Source organism: Ochlerotatus camptorhynchus, unplaced genomic scaffold (genome assembly GCF_037179485.1).
Source record: "Ochlerotatus camptorhynchus isolate MF236.1 unplaced genomic scaffold, CSIRO-AGI_Acam_v1.1 ptg000041l, whole genome shotgun sequence".
Classification (NCBI taxonomy): Eukaryota; Metazoa; Arthropoda; class Insecta; order Diptera; family Culicidae; genus Ochlerotatus; species Ochlerotatus camptorhynchus.
This window is the reverse complement of record NW_027040532.1, coordinates 671,480-699,226: the sequence shown is the minus strand read 5'-3', so window position 1 is coordinate 699,226 and position 27,747 is coordinate 671,480. Positions and strand designations below refer to the sequence as shown.

The 27,747-nt window shown below is 39.6% G+C and overlaps 1 protein-coding gene across 3 annotated transcripts in view; it reads left to right on the top strand.

Moving 5' to 3' along the window:
- Nucleotides 1-27,747, top strand: part of Hex-A (Hexokinase A) — a 91,071-nt gene that overhangs the window by 35,028 nt on the left and 28,296 nt on the right. The window contains exon 1 of one of the 3 annotated variants that reach the window (XM_065236982.1): nucleotides 24,515-25,111. The exons of the other annotated variants lie outside the window; for them this stretch is intronic. Within the exon in view, the coding sequence (XP_065093054.1) occupies nucleotides 25,082-25,111 (30 nt within the window). The 5' untranslated portion in view covers nucleotides 24,515-25,081. Of the gene's footprint in view, nucleotides 1-24,514; nucleotides 25,112-27,747 lie in introns of those variants that run through there. 3 annotated transcript variants of the gene reach the window in all.

Sequence of the window (27,747 nt, the reverse complement as noted above, 5' to 3'; positions counted from 1 at the left end):
CGGGTTTTAATTGTATTATAAATTCTCATGATATGAATTTCAGAATAAACTTGGAATTCTGCTCTGAATTATTATGGAATTCTTTTAAAATTAACCAGAAAACACTCTGCGTAATAATTACCATTGAATTCTTTTTGGAATTTCCTTGAAACCCCTTCTAAGAAATTGTTTGGAATCCGTCTTAGAATTCCCTCAAACCTATTCGGAGACTTTGATTTCATTGAAATCCTTTTCAAAATTTTCTCTCTAGCATAAATCTTTCGAAATTTTGAAGTATTTAGAAACCCCTTGGAGTCTGTTAAAGAATTTCTTTCTAATTATTAGCAATTTTTTTGCAATAAATTTTGTTGGAGCTCTTTGATGAATCATTCACGCTAGGGTTGAAATTATCGCACTCTTAGAACACTCTTAGAACTCTGTTTCTTGTTGAATTCTCATCATAATTCTCTTGGGATTTTTCAAAAATTACCTAACAATTTAATTTAGAACTTGCAATCTTCTCCACAGAAATCCCTCCAAATTCTTCTAGCAATTTCTAAGGACTTCATGTCAGAATAATTCTGGAATTCTGCTCAGAACTTCTCCTTCGAAAACTATGTGGGATCCTTCTCCATCGTTTTTTTAAAATCAACACGTTGAATACTTTTAAATTTTACTTAAAATTCCAGAGTTTGTCCGCAAGATTCTATCGATTGTTCCGTAATTTGTTTTAACTCTTAAAATACTTCCAAGTCTCAGAGCCTTGACAATTATGACTGCACGACTATTTAATAAATATGATATTTTTTTTCCAAATCTGTGATCGAAGAAAATTTTTAAACTCTCACATTTTAACTATTTTTTCTCCAAATCTTGAATCACGAAGATTGTTATTGATCCCAAATTTTGAAGAAAAGTTCTATTTTCAGACCCTACACAAATTTCAAAGCCCCAGATCTTGGGAATCTATCTTTTTCGTAAATAATATCTTTCAGTTCATCTTCTTTATCCGATATCACTATCAATTTGCTCTAATTCTCATTTGTACCAAGTTCATTTTTCTGAAACATTTTTTTTTTAATTAAATCTCTTATTCTTCACAATTTACCTATTATATAACCTATTCATCCAGATAGCATTTGGCCCAGTGACCTTAATCTCTGTCACTCAATAAATTCTAGGGCTTGAATCATAATATGTATCGATCATGAAAAGTGGTAGAATTCGATTTATCAAAGTATCTCGAAAGATCAATAAATTGTTTTGAATACATTAAGTGACTCATAGAGTTGAATTTTTCCTACAGCTTTAGAAAACACTTTCTGTAATTTGGCTTTTATTTTTCCCACAAATAAACACTGAAAATTTACAGTTGGCCACGTTTTAAAAAATGCGTACAATTTTGTTTTTTGTTGAATATCAACAACCGGGAAATTTTTAAGATTTGAATCGGGAAAAAACCAGGAATTTCAAAATGAAAAGTCACTGGCCACCCTGCCTCACTTTTACGATGAGCATCGCATGAAATTTTGCATGATTTTTGTCTGCATTTTAGTTGTCGCGTAAAGCCAAATCTCATCTGTATGGAATGATACAATTATCGTATGTAAATCTTTAAGCATTTTGAGTATGAACGGTGAGCTAAACTAACTGTTCGTAAAGAAAATAGTCATACATATTGACGCCCGCATGCACTTTTGATATCAGTTTATTTAAGTTTATTTACAGTGCATCCCAAGCAGTGATGCATTTGAACGCGATCAATTCGAGATCTGATCAAGAGATCTAAACTTGCATTCAAGTTTAATGAACGCCCGTGCAGTTCATAAGAAAGAACTCGAGGAGGCTTTGCCACAACGGAAAATGAACGCTGGGTACCTATGTGTTGCTATGGTTAGTTTTCCTGTTATTTTGTGTTTTCGGATATCCACTCCTACTCCATGGATGGAGCTGGTTTGGCCATTTTCTGCGGATGTGGTTGCTGATGTGTTCATTGATGATGCCTCCAATGTTGATGAATACGCTGGTGCTGCTGATATGTTTTCTGGTTTGAATTGCATGAATTAGATTTCACCATATTGTTAATTTTTAAATTGTGCTCAGCTTCACTATAGCTGGACACCCAGCAGCTGTTCGTCTGCTGATTTCTATTGGAGACATTCTACATTCATATGCTCCGTACTTTTACATTGGTAAATTCGAGCCCTAACCTTTCTGGCATCATACTTCATCTCTAACGGATATCCCGAGGACAATCCGTATTCCCTTTCTAGTTCATAGTTCCGTTAGAGTACGGCAGTGTGAAATTGTATATATAGTGGAAATGGCTCTAATATTGTCCTATGGATCTAAGATTGGGCCCATCGCTAAAAATCTGCTATTTATCAATTGTATCTAAATGAACGCGTCATTGGGACGGTACCAATGGATATTTTTGGTTGCTATTGAAAATTTAGTCGATTGCTTAATTTATGTAAGGGCCCAAATTAGGGACACTTAGGCCGACATTACATACATTTCCCCTATAGAGTAGAAAGCGAGCAAAGACAACTTTTATGAAGGTACACATCGGTTTGATCATGGTTTGGTGGAAGGTTGAACAAGCAAACGTAACGAGGAGAGGAAAGTGGTATAAAATGCATTAGATACAGGAAATACGAAGCGGTTTGGGTCATTATTGAATTCATAAATGACAGCCTCATAAAGTTAGATCTGAGTTCCCACTATGTCTTCGCACCTAAAATCTGCAGATTGTTTGAAACCAATATAAAAAGCAAATAAAACAAATAATAAATAATAAAAATAAAAAATAACTGGATTCTAGAGACCTGACACTCTATGCACTAATTAAAGTTTGAATACGAAGTTTCAACTTGCCACAGTTCGTAACACTTCAAATAATCCCAAGAAGAAATGGCCTCTCCCAATAGTATATCGGTTCATGAACGCCGTTCATGGTCTGTTCTATGGAAGAACTTCAAGTTCAAGAACAGTGCAACAGCATTTTTGTTTAATTCTATGCCATGATAACAGGGCCGTGGACGAAATTTGATGAAGATTGAAATTAAAAGGACAAAGGCCCAAATGAACTTTTTGAACTATGTTCAACTTAATTCGGCATTTTTTTTTTGACTTAAGTTGTTTCCCTGAAGAGTCCACATATGGCAGTCATGATGGCTAACATGCCCTATCACTTATAGTTTTCCAGAGCAAAAGTCAACGTTCATTAAATTGGAATTCCTTGTTTGCTGAACTGCAGTTTCATGGTTGTATGCTTTGTAAGAATCGTTATTTGTGATCTTAACATGTCGAGATAATATTTAATGAGATCTATCAGAAATAAGGTTAGCGGCACCGGTGGTGTAGTGGTAAACGTGATTACTTCTCACCCCAGCAGGCCTGGGTTCAATTCCAGTCCGCACCGCCGGGATGTTCTGAGGCATAACATCTCTGATCACGCCTTCCTTCCATGCAAGGGAAGTAATGCCGTTGGTCCCCGGTTCATGAGTTAATGGGACGATGAGTAGGGTCCAGGTGTGGGAGCTGCCTCCCTGGCGTCGGTAGCATTGGTACTCAGTACGGAAAACAAGATCGACGGAAAACAAATCATGGAAAAAAAAAGAAATAAGGTTACCTTAAATCTTTTGTTATTTCCAATTTTGTCCGATCGACCATTTGTTTATTTGGTCTTTTCCTCCTAGCTTTTAAAGGGATCATTACTTTAATCCAACCATGTATCCTCACGACGATCTGTCCGTTCCACCTTTTCACAGTAAACCTATTGTCCTTCAGCCTTTTGGTTTTCTATGTTCCTACTTCCGGGCCTTCCGCTTGGGGCAGGAGTTCATCCGATGCCCATCCATCTTACATAAGAAACACAAGTTTCTGTTCCCTTGTTAGAGTATGTGCCCCTTCCGATTGAGGAAATACAGCGAGTTAGGAATTTACATGTTTACGTCCATATATACACCCCGTACACCTGTGTACATGTCGAGATGTAAGTCTAGGCATGTCATTCTATCAAAAGACATTCTTCACATCAACGTATGTCCCCAGCACCAACGGTAGATAGCAATCCAGGACCTCGGGTGGGAGATCCTAAATTCACACGTATTGAACGTTGTCCCCGCAGGCGTGTACCTCAACTGCCTTTCCATCAGCATAATGGAAAATGAATTGCTCACGGCTATGCAACAGGCAATAAAGCACAGATTCCTCCGACTTGATCTATTTGAACAGATATATTTCCTTCGCAATTCGTATGGAAATTTCACCCATGGTGGGTATCGCAATTCCATTTGCGAAGCTGAATTTGCCCACATTTGTATATGTGAAGGGTCCCTCCGGAGGAGCAACCAATAAATATAATACGGCACATCAAGCTAAATTATTTTCAATGCCGGTTTTAGTGTTCTTGTCGAAATTTAAACACATAAGCAGGGTTAGATCTCACCATAGGTGGATAAATTCTGGTTTTATTTTGTTATCATCGCCAATCATAAAAATGCTGGGTTGAACCCTAGAACTCGGTTCCCCATCAAATGATTTTTTTTTACACTTTGCTACTCCCCACACACGAAGCAATGGGCGAAAAACAGAAATGATGTGGGCGTCTGGTATTTCCGCAAGTCACAATTTCTCGAACATTTTCCACCGCACCCGACAAGCGACGTCGCGGGAAATCGAATTCGAGGGAGCAGTCGTGCTGTAAAGCTTTCCTCTTCATCATGGTCGTTTGATCTTTGGGTGATTCCCCATGCACAGAAACAACGGCCTCCTACTCAATGACGTCAGAGTGCCGCGTAGGTATGGTGTGGTATATTGCTCTTGAAAGTCACCTCCGACTGTGTGGTAAAATCATGCGTCGATATCCAAAAGCTCCGCGTCTACGATACATACATTCACACACTGGTGTACACCAGTCGGTATGTGAGTGTGTGTTACTGTATACATGAGAGTTAATTCCATTGGTGTAGATGTGTTTGTGCTGATCGATCAAAAATCATACACGACTTTGCGTAGCTGTGTAAAATTCAAGATCTCAAGGAGTAGGAGAAAACACGTGGAGGCTCGCAACAACAATGGAATCTTCATGGTGTGTATGTAGCAACGCAGGCTGGATTTCACCACAGAGATCGGAAAGGTAAACAGAATTGATGCGAAAGAAATGAATGAAAGTTCGATTTATTTGTGTGATCCTTGAATTTAAGCAATTCGATACAAATTCCGACAGACTTATGCTACCACACATATTTTTGTTCATCATACTTTGATAATCATTCCAAGTAAAATAACATAGACACCACCACTCAAACGTTACTAATTTTAAAATTCATAATTCATTAACCGATTTCGACCCTTCCATACTAATATAAATGGTTTGCCCCATGTACTGGCTTTTGCTGGACAAATACCACAGAACCAGTTCACAAAAACCTGTAGAACAAGTCTGCTAGCGAAGAACGTATAAATTTCAGCCTCAGCAGACGCCTAAGAAGTAACTGCACTTCTCGATTCTCGACTTTCACCAACGTTCCTGTGTCTATATTTACACACTCTCGAACAGCACTTGAAAGCAAAGGAAAAAAAATGAAAATTCATTCACCTACCCCGTTCGTTGTCGATATTGACGTCTACCGAATGAAAAACTACCGTTCGAGTGCCCCTTGTTCCCTATCTCTCTCCGAGATTCTACTCTGCCTACCACGGACTGCACAGGCAAGTAGACTGTGGCAGCCAGCACAAGTTCTGTTCAATTCGATATCGTGAGCTCGCGCACGTTGGCCCGAAATCGTCGGATGACGTGCCTCTTTCCCGTCCGACCAATCGTGACGCGACGCTAGAGGCTCGCCTTCCATCCATCCATACATCGCGGTGCGCGCCGCTGCGCCGTGTTGTTTTCCCAACCCGACAACCAACGGTCGTTTTCACCAATATATGGAGTATGCAATGCATATAGAGTCAATAAAAAGCACCGGAATAATGCCTGTACCCGAGGTATGTGGTGTTATTTTTTATTCTTTTTTCAGTTGAAAGGGCCGGTCAGAAGGATTTCGTCATCCCGAAACCAACCGTCTATCCGCTTGCTAGCATACGTAAATGTTGGTGCTGATGGACACGTGGGCGGCTGTTACTTTGGAATGCTTTTTATTTTAGCTGATCATCATCAGCTCTGGGAGGAAAAGGAGGAGGAAAAAATGCGCGGCTGCTGAATGTATCAGGGGATACACAACGTTAGCAGCACCAGTTGTCTACATATAGTTGTATGTTTTTTTGCCCTTGCTCGAACGACCTGAATCTCTTTTCTTTTTTATGGGACGCACAGTGATGGCGAAAAGAAAAGAAAGAAGAAGAAAATGGTTGATAATGGGAAACAAATCGCTCAATATGGATTGAGTGCATAAATTCAGAAACCTGCTTGAGCTGTTTTGGTAAAATTGCAATTTAGAACAAGTTGATTAAGAAGTAGTTCTGTGAAACATAATAGTTATGTTAGCCTATGGATCTAAAGATTGGGCCCATCCATAAGAATCTCCTGCTCTTAATTTTTCCGCAGTAGAATGTGAACATCTGGACAAAACAAATGGATATTTTTGGTTTGGTCCTTCGAAATTTATGTATGGGCCCAATCTTAGGTATACTTCAACCAACATTAGGGACATTAACCCTATGTAATTTTCAAGTCGAATTGGTATAGATCCCAAGCTATAGATATGTGAGTTTGCAAAAATCCATTTAAAAAATCGATTATTTAATTTTCAATTATTCAATATTTTCCATTCAATAGAAAAAACAAGAATCATTCGAGTCTTGTTGTGTCCAACGTCACATATTAATTTTAAAAAATTGTTTGATCGGCCGTTTTCGAAAAAAAAAAACAAATTCGCAATATCTATCCTTTTGCTCAATTGCTGATGTGGTGCAGTGCACCCGAGTCGGCCGAAGTTTCCATATGATCAGAATAATTGTAGATATGAAATTAAATTACTTTTAATTGCACCATCAATAATTCTAAAAGTGTCTAAAGCAAACCATTTGCAAGAAATCAATGTATAAAAATGTAACGTAAAATCCTGATTATATAGGGGTCACCCTTAGTTGCCTTTCTTAGCACTAGTTGCTACGAGAACCATTAGAGATAGAAAATTTGTATCTTGAGCAAAGTGGCTTTAAATGTATTGTTGTACAACTATGCAGAACATTGCGCTGTTCTGTCCCAAATAACTAAAAACTTGATATTATGTAAAACTAAACTAACGGTTTAGGCGCAAACATTTTGGGACCATAGTGCAATGATAGGTGATAAATTAAGGTAAAACTCTAACATAACTAAATTCAAATTAAATATCAAACCAAAATAATACAGATGAAGAGCCCTATTGGCTAACCACTGTTGTAAACCATATATCAAAACCTCAAATGAATAATATCAGGCATAAGAAGAAGTAGTTTCTCCATAATTCTGCCTTGGACTGTCGATGAGGAAGCATATAGAAAGATTATTCTAGAAGCTTCTTTTAGTGACTTCTATCTAGAATCTTCTTCTAGAAACTTCTTTCTAGTAGTTTCTTCTAGTAACTTCTTTCTAGAAGTTTCTTCTAGTAACTTCTTCTAGATACTTGTTTCTAGATGCTTCTTCTAGAAACTTCTTTCTACTGTGACTTATAACGAATATACGTTGTATACGAGTATGAGTACCCCGAATACAACGTACGACTCGTCTAATTTTGCATAGCATTTGCAATGTAAAATAAGACGAACTATACGTTGTATTCGGGGTACTCGTATACAACGTATATTCGTTATAAGTCAGGTAACACAGTAGTAGTTTCTTCTAGTAACTTCTTTCTAAAAGTTTCTTCTAGTAACTTCTTTTATAAAGTTCTTTCTATAAGCTTCTTTTAGAAACTTCTGTCTACAAGCTTCTTCTTTGTTTCTGGAATTTTTTTCATTAGAATTTTCTAACAAGAAGCTGTTTTTAAGAAGGTTTGTATACAAGATTCTTTCTAGAAGCTTATTTTATCGTTCAGGCACGACCAGACATGGAGAATCATTTGCATTCATTTCGTGCATTCATTTACATTAATTACCGCCGGGATGTTCTGAGGCATAACATCTCTGATCACGCCTTCCTTCGGATGGGAAGTAAAGCCGTTGGTCCCCGGTTCATGAGTTGATGGGTCGATAGGTAGGGTCCAGGTGTGGGAGCTGCCTTCCTGGCACGTCGGTAGCATTGGTGCTCAGCACGGAAAACAAGATCGACGGAAAAAACAAACCGAAGAAAAAAAAATTATATTAATTTTCCTCTAACTTTTTTCTTGAACAGCATTTCACAAAATGATGTGTATAACTTTTGTAGGTTTTGTTATTAACTACAACTTTTGTTAACAAGTCAAATTCGTATCTCTTATGCATGACGAACCAGAGCGAACAGAAGCCACTACTGATTTTCAGTGAATGTATTTTACATTCACTGAAAAACAGTAACAAGTACTGCCCGCTCTAGATCGTGATGCATAAGAGAAACAGATTTGAGTTATGAGCAAAAGTTGTAGTTAATAACAAAACCTACAAAAGCTCTATACATCATTTTGCGGAATGCTGTTGATGAAAAAAGTTAGAGGCAAATGAATGTAAATGAATGCAAATGATTTTTCATGCCTGGGCACGACTTCTAAGAAGCTTCGTTTACTAGATTTGTTTAGAAGCTTACTCTAGAAGATTCTTATAGAACTTTATTTTCGGAACTTAAACGAAGAAACTTCTTCTGGAAGCTTCTTTGTAAGAGCATCTTTTTTTCTAGAAGTTTATTCTAGAATCTTGTTTTTAGAAGCTTATTGTAGAGTATAGAAAATATTGTAAATCAATAAAATACTGATTCAAGTCATCGATCACCCCACAGTATCGCTCAAAAGTTTGGGGTCACCCTCAAAACAAAACAAAATTTAAGATATGTTGTATGGGGCTGAACATTTTTTTCAGTTTTCTTCCTACAATTTCACCTAAACTTACAACAATAACACACTGTGGATGACCGTAAACTTATGATCGATGACTTGAATCAGTATTTTATTGATTTCAAATATGTTCCACCAGGTTTTTACTTAAGTTCCTGGATGGGTGTAGAATAAGGGTTCTACTACCACTTACAGCTTGAGCTTGATTGACCGCCCACGGTTGCTACTCTGTTACTGCCAGATCAGCTGTAATTACACAGAGAACCAATAGACGATGCTTGGGACTAGCAATCATCCTCATTGTGTAAAAACTGGTGATCTTAAATTAGGCAATACCAGCGCCGGCCGCGCCCGAACACAGGTCAAGAAAGGAATGGTAAAGGATTGTGTTGACATGACACTCGCTTTGATGGAAGCCGAGAACACCTCTGCACTTCCACGAGGAATCACTGGGATGTTGGATAAGAGGGTTGGGTTTGCAGCAGGGTTCGTTTTGGTAAAGCTGAATTGATGTACTAACGATCATATAACGCGAAGGAGCTTGGGACTAAACCCACGGTCTTCTGCTCAGTAAGCAAAAACGTTTGCCAATAGGCAGACGAGCAACTTTTTAATCACCGAGTTGCTGTTATTACCATGTAGTCATATTAACAAATAAAACGATTGACGAATCTTGAATGTGGATGGGCCTGAGATTAGTCTCATGATGGTTCTGCTCAGTAAGCAAAAACGGTTGCTCTAAGGCCACCGAGCCCCTCATATCACATAATACCGTTGCTCAAATTTGTGTATCCATTCAAACCCGGAACCAACGACAACAACGAGTTTCACAAAATACACGATACACAAGCGATTTGAACATAAATCTCTTTGATATGTAAGGACCTGGGACCGCGTTTTTCTGCTCAGTAAGCAGGCCACTGTAACCGACGATCTTTCAAATCCGAAAACTAAAAACTACGAAAAAGTACTTAGGCCTTCATTAAGTTCCACTTTCACGCGACGTTCAATGACAGGGTCCTATCCAGGATTACATCTGAAAAATCCAAATCTGGCCAACGCCCACCCTAAACCTAAACCTGTTCTAATGCACCTGAAATGACTAACGAATGGAAGACTTTGACTACCCAGCCATGCAATAGTCTCATTCCGTGCCTTATGGCAACTTGATGATTCTATTGCGCTCATCTTTTGGCACCACCCAGGGGAGACTTGGTCCTGTACCCAATGCTTAACTTATCTCTATTCCACTCAGCTACTCGCAATTTCTTGTGATATAGTGGGCGGAATATTATTATATGAGACAATTCAATGCAGACGTCTTTCCAAATTTGGCAGATCGACAGGTAATCGGTGAGTTACCACGATAGTTGCTATTCAACAACTCGACAACGTCCCATCGTCAACGCCTGCTATGAGAATTTTCCATTGCAGACGCCAACGAAATGACGTCATCGAGCTATCGATCAACTACCCTGGTTATCGCCTTGTACCTCATAGCACGATGCTAGGAGGCGAACCGGAAGAATCGATGAGCTCCTTCTCCCCTGTAGGGTTCTACTACCACTTACATTTCAAAAACAACAATACACAACATTTGAAAAATATATTGAGCCAAATACCTATAAAGTAAGTTAAATTCAATACCTTTCAAATGGTCTTTAGAGAATGAAAATTGGACGTAAAATGACAGAAATAAGAACAATAAATATTCGCATGTTTTTTCATGGGTGACCCACACGGTGGCATCTTTCAACTTAGTCCTCTTTGAAGCTTTTTATGACAATCGATGCATGAATTTGTATTTTATATGACCAGCTGCCGTGAGATGACAATGTGACGTAAATCCCTTAAGTGACTTGTTAAGGAAATAGATATTTCTGTCTAACTTCGCAATGATAACGAAAATTTGCACAAATATGACTTAATCTGATGACATGCATGCAATCAGACTAAGGCCTTGTTGTCCTCTGCTATCCGGAGAAGTCGTCTCCACTCTACTCGATCCGTGGCCACACTTCGCCAGCCTCGTAGTCTGCGAAGGGTCCGCAGGTCGCCTTTTACTTAGTCGATCCACCTTGCCCGCTGCGCGCCATTTCTTCTTGTTCCTGTTGGGTCGCTTTCTAAAACCATTTTCACTGGGTCGTCGTGTGGCATTCTTACGACGTGCCAAGCCCACCGTAGTCGCTCAATTTTTGCAATGTGGACGATGGATGGTTCTCCCAGCAGCTGGTGCAATTCGTGGTTCATTCGCCTCCTCCACGTTCCGTCAACCATCTGCACTCCACCGTAGATGGTACGCAACACCAAGGACGCGTTAGTCCTCCGCGAGCATAGTCCAGGTCTCGTGGCCGTAGATGACCACCGGTCTAATCAGCGTCTTGTAGACAGTCAACTTCGTGCGGCGGCGAATTTTATTCGACTAGTGTCCTCCGGAGTCCAAAGTAGGCACGATTCCATGCCATAATGCGTCTTTGAATTTCTCTGCTGGTGTCATTTGCGGGCACCAGTGAGCCCAACACGAACTCATCGAGCACCTCGATTTCGTCACCGTCAATCTGAACTCGGGGTGGGAGGCTAACATTGTCTTCCCTAGAACCTCTTCCTTTCATGTATTTTGTCTTTGATGCGTTGATGGCAAGTCCAATCTGCCTACACACTAAGAGTTTGTTTTCGTTTTCGGTAAATTTAACTGAAATCAGAACAGCTGAACGTTCGGTAAAACTTCGACCTTTATTTTAAAGGCTATTGAATTTGAAAATAATTTCAAAACATGTTCAACCTTGTTTAAATGATCAAATCTTGTCATTTTAAAGGGTGATACGGTCAAAATTTGGTCAATATCAACTTGACGTATTTCTTTCAATTTTGCATTTAAAAAACCTGAACACCCCTCATTTTGAAGGTGTGTGTGTGTAGAATGTTGCCCCTATTTTAATTTTGGAATTCACTCTTCAGTTGTCAAAATGCCGTCCAAGCAAGAAGAGCAGCGTATCAAAATTTTGCTCGCGCATCGCGAAAATCCGAGCTACTCGCACGCAAAGTTGGCAAAATCGCTAAAAGTTGCCAAATCAACCGTTACAAATGTAATTAAAGTGTTTGGGGAACGTTTGTCGACAGCCAGGAAGTCTGGATCGGGGGGAAATCGAAAACCGGAAGCCGCTGAGACGACAAAGAGAGTTGCCGGTAGTTTCAAGCGAAACCCTAACCTCTCTCTCCGAGATGCCGCAAATAAGCTGGGTGTATCGTCTACAACCGTGCATCGAGCCAAAAAACGAGCCGGACTATCGACTTACAAGAAGGTAGTGACTCCAAATCACGATGATAAACAAAATACGAAGGCCAAAGCGCGATCCCGGAGGCTGTACACGACGATGCTGACGAAGTTTGACTGCGTGGTAATGGACGACGAAACCTACGTCAAAGCCGACTACAAGCAGCTTCTGGGACAGGAGTTTTGTACGGCAAAAAGAAGGGGAAAGGTAGCAGATGTTTTCAAGCACATGAAACTGTCAAAGTTCGCAAAGAAATATCTGGTTTGGCAAGCCATCTGTACCTGTGGCTTGAAAAGCAGCATTTTCATAGCTTCCGGGACTGTCAACCAAGAAATTTACGTGAAAGAGTGTTTGAATAAACGTCTGCTGCCTTTCCTGAATAAACACGGTTGTTCCGTACTGTTTTGGCCGGGTTTGGCATCTTGCCATTACGGTAAAAAGGCCATGGAGTGGTACGCCGCCAACAACGTACAGGTGGTTCCCAAGGACAAGAACCCTCCCAACACGCCAGAGCTCCGTCCAATTGAGAAATACTGGGCTATTGTCAAGCGGAACCTAAAGAAGACCAAAAAAACTGCTAAGGGCGAGCAGCAGTTCAAGGCAAACTGGCTTTCTGCGGCGAAGAAGGTGGACAAGGTGGCTGTACAAAATCTGATGGCAGGGGTCAAGCGTAAGGCCCGGCAATTCGGATTTGGAAAAGCGGAAGCCTAACTGAATATTTTTCCTGAATTTTATACTAATTGAACTTGAAAAAGAAATTTAATTTGATTTTTTAAATAAACGATTTCACCGATTTACACGCGTTTTCCCTTGACCAAATTTTGACCGTATCACCCTTTAGTGGAGATTTAGTTTCAAAGTAGCTCAAAAGCAATTGAAATTAATTGCATAAATTTTACCGAACAGTTCAGCTGTTCAGATATCGGTAAAAATTACCGAAATCAGCGATAATTTCTAAGCGTGTAGCTGCAGCCTTCAGTCTGATGTACGTTTCCGCCATCGTCTCAAAGTTCCGTGCCATGATGTCGATGTCATCGGTGAAGCCAAGAAGATGGATGAACTTCCTGAAGATCGTGCCACTCGCAGCTATCCCAGCTCTTCTGATCACACCTTCTAACGCGATGTTGAATAGCAGACAAGAAAGTCCATCACCTTGCCGTAACCCCCTTAGAGATTCAAAGGGACTCAAGAGTGTCCCCGATACTCGAACAACGCACATAACTCGATTTATCGTCGCCTTGACCAATCGTCAATTTATCCGGAAATCCGTACCCGTGCATAATCTGCCATAACTGATCTCGATCGATTGTGTCGTATGCGGATTTGAAATCGATGAACAAATGATGTGTGGGCACGTTGTATTCGGGGCATTTCTGCAGAACCTGCCGAATCGCGAAAATTTGGTCCGTGGTAGCGTGGGCTCGCCTGGTATTGATGAATCTCGCCTGGTATTGCCCCACTAACTCTCTTGCAAATGGTGACAGGCGGCGGCATAGAATTTGGGATAGTAACTTGTATGCGGCGCTCAGCAGTGTGATCGCGCGGTAGTTGCAGCAATCCAACTTGTCGCCATTTTTGTAGATTGGGCATACAACACCTTCCATCCACTCCTCCGGTAGTATCTCCTCCTCCCAAATCTTGGCAATTACCCAGTGCAGCGCTCTAGCCAGTGCTTCACCACCGTATAATAGCTCACTTGGTAGTTGATCTACACCAGTTGCTTTGTTGTTCTTCAGCCGACCGATCTCCTCCTTAACTTCTTGAAGATCAGGGGCCGAATATGATAAATATTATCTAAAAAGAGCTAAAATATGAACATTGATGTTTAAAGCAGCTATTAATTTTTCTGTTTCTCCGAAAATGTATGGCTTGCGTCATTTTGTCTACGTGATTCTAAATCAAATGTTGTACAATAGTGGAGTGTCTTTAGATTTCATTGAGGATGCAGAACTCAAATATGGTGAAAATGAAAACTGACCATGCTGGCGTTTACGTCACTTTGTCATATCATGGCAGAACAATACTCTACCGAAAGATTTTCTAGACAGAACCCGGAATCGAACCATCATCTCCGGCTTGGTAAAACCGTACCGTAAATCATTAGGGTATCTGACGTCTCCTAAGCAATCAAATCTTAAGAATGCCAAAAATGGTACTGCAATTGGCGAATGGTGTTTAAACGCTAAAATTATTAATATTATTTAACAAAGTTATAAAAAAATACTCAACTCAAAAATATCTTCATAAAGGAATTCATTATGAGGTTCAATTTATTATAAGAAAATTTAAATGTTTGTAAATGTAAATGTAAATGTAAATGTGTGCGAAGTTATTAACAAATGAGCAGTTGGTGTGTACAACTGTGTATGCCAAGCATGGTTTTTGATGTATTCAATTTGGTTAAAAATTTGGTTTCAATTTATAGCAAGTTTTAAATGTTTCGAAATTCAAATCGTTTTTATTTAAAAAAAATTGGTTCTTATTTTAAATCATTTTTAAAACACGTATAACAATGTTTTCTAAATTCCAGAGGATTTATTTCCTCTGTGTTCCATACAACTTTCTAGAAAGTAATCTTTCCAGTTTAATGTGGAATGAACTGGAACGTTCATCTCAAACAGTAGGAAATTGAATGGGTGCGATATCCTACGCAGGTGTGGAAGCTGCCTTCCTGCATATTCGATTGCCGTCAATGGATGGCAATCGATGTTCGTCGGTGATTGGCACTAGATTGCGGAACAGAGACCGACGTTACATAAAGAAAGGATTGCAAACTACCTGTATTTAACACTGTGCACTGTGTGTTTTGTTCAGAAAATGTGGTGCAAAATACCAATACTTGGTTGTCCCATCCATAAGAGTCTACAGATAAATAAATTCAACAGCTGCTGCTTGCTGTGTTCCCCGATGGAACTGATATGCTTTTATGGGCAGTATAGTGAGCAAAAGCATTTTTTTTTCTAGAATCAATATTTTCGTACACGATGGTTCTATAGATCCAATGTATTGGATAAATTTACGTCAAGTTCATTTCATAAAATTACTTCTTCTTCTTCTTCTTTGCATTTCAAGTTTATTGCTGATCGCATATTAGCTTATTGCGTGCTCTCAAGTTAGTGTTCTAGATGCATTTCCACAGTTATTGAGAGTTTTCGATGCCTGCAGCATTTTTGTATTAGTATAATTGTGTGGCAAGTACAATCATACATCATACTCTATGCCCCGGGAAGTCGAAAAAATTTCCAACCCGAAAAATTCCTAGACTAGACCGGGAATCGAACCCAGCCACGACTGAGCTAAAGGAGGCCCCCTCATAAATTAGCCAACATTCATTTAAAAAAATATTGTCTTAAGATGACCATATTACAGAATTCATATTTGCGATGATTTCTTACAGATCTAGAATATATTTTACATAAAACTAAGAAAATCTTGCACTCCCGGTTGGATATAGAAGAGTCTTACGATTGTTTTTTTTCTTTTTTTTTTTCTCTTACCCGCATATTTACGCTTCTCTAACTAAAAAACACAAACAGAGTAATCAAACTGAGTACGCACCCGTCAAATAAACAATTTTGGTTTTATCATAGTCTTGTAGAGCCTTTAGGAATGTGTTAAAGCCTCGATACAACCAGAATTGTTGCTTGGGTTAACACCGCTCTAATAAAATTGTAATGGCTATTTTGCTTAACGACGTGTATCGTCCAAATAATTAGTGGAATAGTTATCATTCCGTTTATGGTATCTTTTTTATTATGGCGGGCCATCGCGGTACAGTATAGTCGCGCGCTACGCTTCGACTAATTTAGCGTTTTTTAAATAATTTTCTGTTTCAGGTGCATGATTTTGACGCAGAACTACGTCTTTGCCGACTATACTATTTATGGGTGGTAATTTTACGTTAGGGTTGTCCTCCAAATTGGAGAACAAAGAGGTGTTTAAACCCCGTATGATCGTTATACCCCTTCCTCCCCTACTTCGGTGTCATTGAACGAACATTTTGTACAATATTGAAAGTACCGTCTTGTGATAAGGAGAAAAAAACTGCATGTTGCGTTATCATAAAATGCAACCTCCACTCTATTCACTGCTTCAGAGGCCTAATTTAAAACTAATGATGGAGCTACTGAAGAAAAAAAATGTATTTTTGGCAATTGTTTTATCCCACAACATGCATGGCGTTTTTGTGTACTATGCTGAGGTGCAAATCAACAAAAAATGTGTGACGAAATAGTGTCAGTTCCTATTGTAGTCGATGTCGATGATGAATTTAGTGCACATTGATCACAGCAAAATAACTCAACATTGATCAACCCAAGGTAGTTATGTAGGGGAAATTCTGTCAATTCTTCACCATTACATTAAATTTAAATACATTATCTCATGTGTAAGATGAACCGTGGTCTGATTATGCTAACATGAATTGTCGCGAGTTTTGAACCACAACCGAAACACTGAAATACTTTAAAAATTTGCGTAGTTCTACGTCATACTGCGGTCGTGTTTAGGACATTACCCTTTAATTTTTTTTTTACTTAAATTTACATTCACCGTTAATTTCTGAAAAACAAAATCAAAACAAAAAATTCGCGAAATTAACGTTTTCACCACCTCTTATCGCTACTTTCATCGCCTGTGCGCAACGAAAACAACCGAAAATTCCATTTTTCGTTTACATTAACAGTTCTCGGATGTTTTCACGCCATCATTTCACACTACTAGTGTCCAGCACCGCAGTAAAGAGTCGACATTACCAGTGGAAACACCCAATATTAGAACTTACAACAGTTTCGTATGAGCACAAGTTGATTGAATGTGTTGGCCTAAGCAAAGTTTAACATGTGTGTACCTACATATAAGGATTACAGTCATAGCTTGCAGGAAATCCCCACAACTGGCTGGAACAGCTGGCAGTTGTCATGCAGTGCCATTTTATTGCATTTGAATTACATCATTTGTCGCAAGGGGCGATAATTTGTCTGCGACAAGTAGCGATAATCTACTCGTTGAAATTCTATAGTTATCACGATGGCTCCAATAGTTCAAGGAATGGTTATTGTTGTGATCCATGCGGGAAAAGTGCTTAATCCGGTGAAATTCTCTAGTGGAGTGTGATAAGACCGACGCTATCTCCGGCTGTTGCGTTGAGTAGGTCTACTTATTTGGTGTAATCTTGAACTTCCGGTGGCCTTATCGGCGTTCTCTATCATAGGACGAATGACAGGTTCATTTTGAAATGTTGAAAGTCACGTTGAAAAAGTGATGAGTGAAGCTGTAGATGGTAGACACCTTTGGCCCAGTCAGAGTCAGTACCGATAGTCATCTCGACCAGTGTATGTGTAGGTACCGCACTTGATAGTGTAGTCAGCAGAGTTTCTTATCTCACGAGAGTCGGAAATAATTGGTAAACACAAAATACAGAGGCACGTACGTAGGGAGGCAAAAGTGTATTTGTCACTTTAACAGCCAACACATGCTAAAGTTTGTAAACATTGACTCGATTGTTAAAGCGACGACGAAACGAGACTAACTACGTAAAATAACACATCAACGCTACTGGCGTCAAATCCAGCGGGAACAAGCGGGAAGATTTCAAATTGTTGTTGTTTAGAAAAACCACTAGCACATGCAAGCGCTTTAACAAATATTTTTTTGCATTCAGCGACTGCGCAGGCTGAAGCCACGTTCGTTTACAAATTACTAGCATTAGTAATACTCTTTATAATTGTTTTGAAGTTAATTAAAAAATAAATTCATTCAATAGCTTCGTGAGAAAATGCACCGGGAACTTGTTTTCACTGACCTCCTCGATCTGTGACTAATCAAGGACAGACGTGATAAACAATTTAAATCATTTAGAATACCATTCCAAATGCATTACACTACATTCCAAAGACATTCAGAAACTCATCAATTACAACAGCGGCACAGTCCGTCAAAAAGTCGCGCATTATCCTTTCTTTTCATTTGACGTAATAGCAAGTATCTCGCGTTGGGAGAAATTGACGTCACTGGACAACGCGACGACGTAAACAAGAGTCATAACTAGAAAAACGTGCACCGCGCAATACAGCATCTGCCTGACTGTCAATTGTTTTTGTCCCAAAAGTCCGTGTTTGATATTTCTACTAGTACGCGGCGGCTGCTGGCACCCACGCATTCTTGCGGAGCTCTCCTATTTTTGTCTACCACTGAACCAGCACCACAAAGAAGCGTACCTCACGTGGCGGGAACGAGATAAAAGAACAGACGTACAAAAAACGGAGTGGACTTTTTCTCGCTTTTACTAGAGGCAACCGCTTTCTACGAATTTTCCTCCGTCTTTCCGTGCACGGCCGATGAGATTGACTCAAAATTGAGTGGTTTTTCACTCAAAATCATTCAAACGTAGGTTAGTAATAGACTAACTAAGGGACTGTTCAACTACGTAGACCGTTTTTGGGAGGTTTTAGACCCCCCTTCTCCCGACTAGACAATTATCCATACACAATTTTGGAAATTTGTATGGACCGTAGAAACTCGCCAACCCTCAACCCCCTCAAAGGTGGTGGTTTATTAACAGCCTGAGTAAAATGTTCATCGCCTTTCCTCAAAAATCTGCTCGAATATGAGCAAAATCGACGAATATTTTACTCAATCTTGGAATATACTAATAGACTAAATTAAACCTCTCTCGATATTCATAATACTCGAAAAGTTTTTACAGGAAAATAGAGAAAAAATTTCGAATTTCAAGCTCTTTGCTTATCGCAAATTAGCTTATTGCGTGCTCTCAACTTAGTGTTCTAGATGCACTTGCACAGTTATTAATTGAGAGTTTTTTTTTGCAAGTACAATAATACTCTATGCCCAAGAAAGTCGAGAAATGTTCCAACCCGAAAATTACCTAGACTGGACCGGGAATCGAGCCCAGCCACCTGCAGCATGGTCTTGCTTTGTAGCTGCGCCTTAACGGACTGAGCTAAGGGAGGTGCAGTTTATGAGTCACCTACGTTTTTGTAAATTTGAGTGAACGAAACTCAACTTTGAGTTGGTTTAATCGGTCGTTTGGTAACGGGCAACGCAGATGGTCTAAAAATAGAGCTGGCCTCTTATGCTGGGATTGCTGAATAATGTGGGAAGGAGTAAGCGTGCTTGTTGTTGAATATGACGGAAGAATGGAATTGAGTTCATTTCAAGAGCAAATTTTCATTACGACGAAAGTAACGTAGGTAAACAAAGTCGAGTTATCAGTGTCAATCGATGCTTCTGCTATTACACTATATACTGTCCGAATATAGGATCACATCCCATTTTTAAATTCATTTACCAGTCAAATTGCGTTTTGACGTAATCACCTTCCGATCAAAATATTTTTCGATATTACTTAAGTCACCCGATTTCTATGGAAATGCCGTTTGTCTGGAGTAACAGCGCTGAGAAACCCATGAAAAGTGTACGTTCGTCGTTTCGCTCTCTCATTATTAAAGTGAATAAATCGAACTGTTTGTTGCTAAGATGATTTCGGTAGTCCTAAAATGATGAATGGGCTGCACGTAAGGAGACGTGATTGATAATTCTCCCGAATATCCTGGTAAATACACTTTGACTTAAGTAACATTATGAGGCCACCAAACGACGAATAATAACTTGACTCAAAAACCAGTATTTTTAGCATCAAACCTAGCTAATTGGAAATAGGAATAACTTTCCGGTCATCAAAACAAAACTTTATTTTTCTCGGATTGGTGCGAATGTTACTTTCGACATAATGAAAATTTGCTCTTGATTTGTCCGTCCACCCAGTGTGTCTGGGTTCAATCCCAGCCAAGGTCGTTGGAATATTTCTAAGGCGGTCACGTCTTCCTTCGGAAGGGTAGTAAAGCCGTTGGTTTCGGCCCATGTGTTGATGGGTGCGATATCTACCCCGGTGTAGAAGCCGCCTCCCTGGCATTCGATTGCCGTAAATAGAATTCTCTGAATGCCTAAATATTAGTGCAAATCATTGAGATTAAATCATGCCGGAATTTTCTGAGGCATAACATCTCTGATCACGGGAAGTAAAGCCGTTGGTCTCCGGTCCATGAGTTGATGGACCGATGGGAAGGGTCCAAATATGAGAGCTGCCTGGCGAACAGCAGACGTTTCGTCACAGAAAACTGCTGTTTCGTATAAATAAATTAATCAAGGAGAAGAAGAGAAGAGAAAAGTTGGATGTCCGGTGAACTTTGAAATTATTGGAATCGTTTTTTTTTTTTGTGGTGGAGATCTACGCATCATTAAAACAAAGAAATATGCATACAGAGTATTGAGAGTGCTTCTTGATGTTGTTGATGAGGCTAGACTAATGGGCTTTCTGGGAGAAAACATGATCAGCGACCTTCCGATTCAGACAATTTCGAGGACCACAACTGAGATTGAACTCAGACTCGTTGGGCTGAGAGGTAGTCACGCCAGTCTTCCGTCTATGATTTCGGTTTCCGGTTTCAATAATAATCATATTTTCGAGCAGCGATTTTATGAAAATTAAGCAATATATTCCAGAATTTTCAACCTTAGCATAAATAAAACTCTATTTTCTCTTGGTTCTAGATAAAATATCAAAACAATGTCCCACGTCAAAGTTCGAGAGGCAGAAAACATAATTTTATTGTGAACGAAACCAATAGTTTATTCGAGCAGTTTAGAATGACAAAATATCAGATTGTCAAGCATTTTCGAAGTAATTTAAAAAAAATGAGATTAGACTGAATAGAACATTAAACCGAAATTTAAAGAACTATCCATGCTAAGCTTCAACTTCTAGTCTTAAGGTCCTGGGGTTGGCACTAAAAGCTCCGTTGATCCGTAGTCCCAGGGCGTTTAGGCATGTGAGAGTTTTCAAAACATGGCAGCTACGACGAAGCCGATGATCAACGAATCACTAGATGATTGTCCACGTAGGTGGAAGGAGTCTAAAACCTATCAAAAACTGTTAGCGTGGTGTATGGACAAAACTTTTTGAATTTTTTTCTATGTTTAAGGTCTTGACAAATTAGCAATTTTTGAATCCGCAGGCTTTTTCTTTTAGAGCGGAATCTTATATATATTTCGAAATCCAAAACCTTGGATCAGTAACAGGAAAATTTACCGAATGACTTGCAATCTTTTCTCTAGGTGAACTTTGTGAAAATTCCTAAATATTTTTCTTTGCCAGGAATTCTGCTAATTTTTCTACACAACATATCTCAATTATTATTTTCAAGGTTCAGAACCTAGAAAAGGTTTAAATCCTGGATCTTGATTTTTCTTTGAGTTCTGGATTTTTGCCTTATAGGAATGATTCTGTAGCACTTGGCGTCTGTAATTCTTGGCGTTAAAGATTGTCAGTATGCTTGATCTTACAACAACAACATCAACATTGTATAAAAAATATTCTACAATAATACTCCGAATGACATTAAACCGAACACCAAGAATTATACATTATAGCTATAAAGATGGAAATTCAGATGAATTTATTTTTCATCGGTATGGGTATGTGTCTGCCTCTGCTACCCGATTTGAATCTAGCACTTGCTTGCAAACTTTGTTTCCACTCCTACGTAGTATGTGGCCGACAAACCACCAAATACTTTCTCGAATTTCAGCTGATATCGGCTTAGGATGAAATCGAAGATCAAGCTAAGCATTCTAGATCCAGATGTGAGGCCACCAGGTGTGAATTATGTAGCGCAAGCATGGCACAGCACAGATTTCAAGTTTGATTTGAACATTTTTGTTATTTCGGATCGTTGACTATTATAGTCTGCATTGATTTCCAGATGTTCGTTAACTCACAAAAACAGCCCTATTTTTCTTGATTCGTACACCTATATCACTGTTGGTCTCGCCATCTAACGCTATCTGGCTGTCAAGGTATTGGTATGTAACGACTTTTTCACTGCTTACCACCCAGCCATCCAGGTCGTAGTGGTTAAGGTTTGCTTCGATATAAGGGACTCAGTGGTCTATTGGCGACCGTTTTTGCTTATTGAGCAGAAGCCCGTGGGTTCAATCCCAAGGTCCGTCGTATTCCAGAGTTTTACGATCACGATGCAAACAAACGATCACTTACCATGGTGAAGCCAGATCTCATTTAACCTTCATGCTAACAAAAATCTCTTCCGTGAGAACCGTGGAGATGCAGGGGTAAACTCGGTAATTTGTAAAGACGGTGGTCGAACTTACAATAATTTACTTCCTCAATGACTGCGAGGACGCGACCAGCGCCATTTTAGACGGAATAAAGTAATGATTTTCCAAAACTTGTAGCAGTGAGAATGTTTAGCTGAACCCAAGCTACATACATTAATTAAGTTCATTATTAAATGTTGCTGGCTTTTTCAATCATGGAGTAGCGACTACGAGCTCATTCAAGCTCAAGCTACCGTATAGTTGGAAGGGGATTTCTCCGCAAATGTGTCTTGAACTTTTTCGATACACGCAGAATTTCTTGGAATCTTCTAGAACCTCTCTGAGGTTCCTAAAGCTTTTCAAAGGTTCCCTTTCTTTGCAGCTCTCCAATCTTCTTTAAACTACACTACTCTTCTAGACTTCGTTTAAGCTCGCCTAATCTTTCCTGAGATTTCCTTGAACGTCTCAGGATAATCTTTCTAATGTTCTCCGAAGCTTCTCTGAAGTTCCCTAGACCACAGTGAAGTAAAATTCGCGTAACTTCTCTGAAGTTCCGTTCGAGAAGCAGATAGCTTCTTAAACGAAGAAGATCTTAAGCTTGAGAAATATTTCAGCTATTCAGCGAACTTCAGATAGGTTCATGTGAACTTCGGAGACCTTAATTGTGCTTCAGAGAAGATCTGCCAATTTCGGAGCTCTAATGTCTTACCAAATGAACATAATTTAGAAAACAATCGTTTATTCTTCTTTCATGTTAGTTAATCAACACAGATACCGTGGTACCAATTGAGGTTATCAGTCTTTAATTAATCTACTATGTAGTCCAAAGTTTAATACGTTGGTTTAGTCAATTACAATTGAACTGAAGTAAACAAGTATAAGCAGCAGTACTAAGTACCCATCATTCCATCTCCACTTCCTTGGAAGGGGCAAGATATTTAGTCATTCGTCGATGGACGGGCCTTTTATCCATGATTTACGATGCAACTCGTAAAAAATGGACCCTCTCGAAATAGACAAAAGGTAGATGGTCGGGGTGCGATCGCTCAACCGCTCAAGCATATAGGAATGTTGATCACGAGTCGTAAAAAATAGCTCTATTTTTGGACTGCCAATCACGATTGGATCGGATCGGACTTTGAATTTTGCTTTTTTTTTTTAAACCAGGTTTAACTTCCTCGGTCGTCGAGGTGATGTTTACAAACAGAGCTGAAGCTGAAGGTACATTTAATGTATAAGAATGAATGAAAAATTGCTATGTAATTGTGAAAATGAGACGTTGCCCTCTGCTTATGACAGTTTTGAATAAATCAATCACACCGTATGTGTACCTACGTCAATTGTCGAACGATTAAAACAACAAATAAACAAAGTTGTGTGTACCATGTGAGACGTGTGGCTTCGTAGCACATACCGGTACGACATCAGCGAACAATAATTGCAAAAAACAGTCCAACGATCAACCAAGTATCTACGTAATTGAATGAGTTGCCTACCCTAGAGTAATGTAATGCATTAATATTTGTTTTGGTACCACTATTTTGTCGGAAAACATGGGGTAGAGCACTGCTTCGGTACTTTCGTTCGTATGCCGAAGTGAATTCAATGGCGTTTAAAAGTATTGTGACAGAATTGAAACTCGTATTGACGGAATTGGACTCAAGACTTTTTTTTATCAATATCTCAACAATTTGTTTCACTTTATCAAAAGGTAAATAAATTTAGAAGTCATCTTTGATAGAAACATTCCGTTAATTGTTCAAATCCGATCGTAAGAGGGAGGTAAAGTGCGGATGCGCTTAGTATGACGGAAATAAGATCTATACCCTATACCTATTCAATGGCAGTGGAAGTAAAGCCCTACAGTAAAAGTATGGACGTCTGTCAAAAGTTGTTCCGATCGAACCGTCAAAATGCACCGCTTTGATCGATTGGAACAGCTTTTTTCAGTTTTCGGTGACAGTCGTCCATACTTTAACTAGAGGGCTGTTCTCCGCTGCTGCATCTCTCACCATTCTCGTCGCTAGGGGAACGATCGAGTAGCTTTTCGTTCTTTCTCATCTCTGCACATGCACCGGGCGTCTACTGCTCAAAAACCTATATAAGTAGGCTTCCGATCATTCAATGTAGAAAATCAGTCGGAGAGCGATAATAATAACCGTTCACAGTGAAAGAGAGTGATAGTGAGAGACGCGGCTATATGTGACACCGTACTAATACAAATTGGATCGGATTGACAAATATTGGACACGCGGAGTCGTCGCGGTTCGCGATTTTTCCTATTCAAACAAGAGAGAAGGGATAGGTTTGTACAGACAGCCAAGCAAACCGAATCTAAATATTCCAACTCACTCGAAGTAGGACTTTCGGGTGGTAAAGTGGAAAGGCTTGTTTGCGGCCAGTTGTGTGGGACGTTTGCCTGTGTGAGCTTAGTCGGTAGAAACCGGTGGGCTGAAAAGTGCATTTCCAGTTCAAGCCTTCTGGCGACAGGATCGTATTGCAGTTTGATCGCACAGGAGACACTCCGTAGCCGGGAACAGGAACTAGTGATTTGCTGTGTGGTGAAGATTTTACAGCACCAAGCTTCCGAGAGAGCTGCTTTCCGTACTATTCCAAGTATTGCGCATTTCAGTTTTTTTTTGTCATTTAAGAAAGAAAGTTTCCAGAGTGTAATACCTGGGTAGATTTAAGTGATCAGAACAAGTGATCAGATAAAGAAGATAGAAAGCAGCCACAATGGGAATCATCAAAGATAACTCCAGCAAGGTAAAGAAGATGCCAATTCATACTGAATAGTCTCAAATTTGAACAGCCATAAACGGTCTCGTCATTTCGTCCAGATGGGTATCTTAACAATCAAGTGACGTTAAGCGAATCCGATATCAATCATTGACGTCGATTCAGTAAGGTAGTAGTACAACGTAAACGAAGTAGAAGTGTAAGTTTATTTTCCCGCGATGTGAGAATGAATTTTCTGTCATTATGACCTTCAATCCTCCTTGGACTTGTATCGTCGGGCAAGAAAAGAAAGCGAGCAGAACTCTGTTTGCCAACAGAGCATCGGAAGCTGTTCATAGGTAAAGTGAGCCTTGAGCGTTGTGTTTGCTCATCAACTCACACGCGTGTTGATCGCATGTGGCAGCAGCGGTGGGTCTGATCGTGCCAGATCAATGCGTATACAGGCGACTCAGTTGTTTATGGGCTAAGGTTGCGGTCACTTTGGGTCGGTTGAATGGGTCGGTGTACGTATATTAGAGATTAACGGGAAAGTAGAGAGGAGCAAGGTTTTTTTTTATAGAGACGGAAGATGTTTTGTTCAGTGTCACTATCTCTATACCGCTTCGCCGGCCGGTAATTTAAAATACATGTGACCGGATGACGAGCAATAATCATCACAGTAATTGATAGCTTTTGTTGAACAATTAAGCGTTAGAGAAGCACTTATGGGTCGTACCATTAAATTGATTATTTTGAAATCATACTTCACGTAGCATTAGCATCTGTAATTGAGAATACTATTGCGAGTTGTCTACATCAAATACGCATTCGCCCTATTAAATCTCTCTGCTCTCTGCAGCATTTTGTATTAAAAAACACCCCTACACGCAAAACAAATTTCTCTTACCTCCAATGCAATGTTGGATTTATTACATCTTCTGCATATGTTTCATGCAACGAATGTAATGCCAGTTCTTGCAATGGACTGCAGCGTACCAACAAGTTATTCCAGAATGCACATTTCTAATATAAAACCTTCACGGGATGATTTTTTAGAAGCAATGGATTTGGGGAAACAAACTTTGTTCTAAAAAAAAGCTAACTTAAAACAGAATTATTAAAAAAAAAACCTTCCAGCGACCACATTACATCTGTTCTTGTCGCGAACCATTGCAAATTCTGCATATTTTTCATGCAAATCTGTAATAGAATCTGACATTTTCCGGTTGGGTGTATCATTCGGAAATTAATTGCGATTGTAAGTCTTCGTTCGTTATTGTCTCTATCCTTAACGATGCTGCCCTAAAATAGATCATAAGCAAGAAAATCGATTTTCCGTCTTTTCCGGGAGGAAGCTACTGAATGCTTCAGATATTGTCCTTCGGTACAATAATAAAAGATATGTGAAATACCCTCCTTATCAAAACAAGCAACGGAAAGTTTTTCGGTGACCCCAAATTATTTACATTACGGTAATTATGTAAACAAATAGTCTACCCAAACCGGTTTGTACTGGTTAATCTAACATTACTCGTTCAGTTATCTCCCGGTACAGAAAGGAAGAAATTCATAATGATGCAACGGCTGTATTTCGTCAGACCAGGAAGCGTCTCAATTCACTTGTTCCCCTGTATGATTCGAAAAGAGTCGCGCATACACGCACTGGATTTCCTATATTCGGTTGGTTGCGAAGCCATTAAACTTTTAGCCTTCAACGAAGAAGCCGGCAACACAACGCGATGGCATTCTATACCCCGCCGAATCGATCGTGCAGGCCAAAAATTGAGAAAGGAAAAAGGAAGGCGTGCTTGAAGTCACGTGCTGGCAGCGACCTATGTTTGTTTCGATCATTTTTTTTTGGCAATCGATGGATGCACGGCGATTCGTGGTACAATCACAGCTCGGTGTGGCTGCGCAAGATTAATTATAGCGTAACAGCAGGGGCAGCGAGCTCGGTTGGTGCTGGTTGGCTGCACAGCACTAGCGAGCGTACGATCATTTGATGAGTTGCGACACTCTGCTGCATCAGGACCAGGGTGATGTGTGAGAGTGTCGTATAATTCGTTGCACTCTGCATAATAGTGCGAGCAAATTGATCAAGTTCAATGTTATTGAACGGGGTTGAACCTAACGGATATGGCCATAATTTTAGGTAAATCTTTGAGATTCAACCGGGCACTCGTTCTTCATTATTCTCAGAAATTTATGGGACATTTTACAAAATTACTGTGATATTCAGGTATTTCCGAGTGTCGTTACACTCATTACACTTGAAGCGGATTAAAGTAAACATTTTACGGGTTGTGTCAGATTACCAACTTCGGTGAAGCACTGGAAACGAATGAGGTTGGGATGTAGGAAACTTACCGAATTTCAGAGGAAAAATCTATTTATATGATGTTCAACCTGAAGTACCCCAGAAGAGTAATTTGTAGATGATCCTAAAGATTTAATTTTCCATTATGCTAATGGAAAGTCAGTGGCAATATGTGTACGATCTCCCATCGAAGGCATCGCGATCTAGCTATCAATTTTTCAGTCGATCCTCAAAACAACGGCCACTTATCTTGTGTATACATTCTCAGGGAATTCGAGATGTAGGATGGTGGGTTTTGGCTCATATCAGATTTCGGACACTTTCTAGGGGCCATAAAGAACATGTCCGGCTTTATTTCGTCCCCACT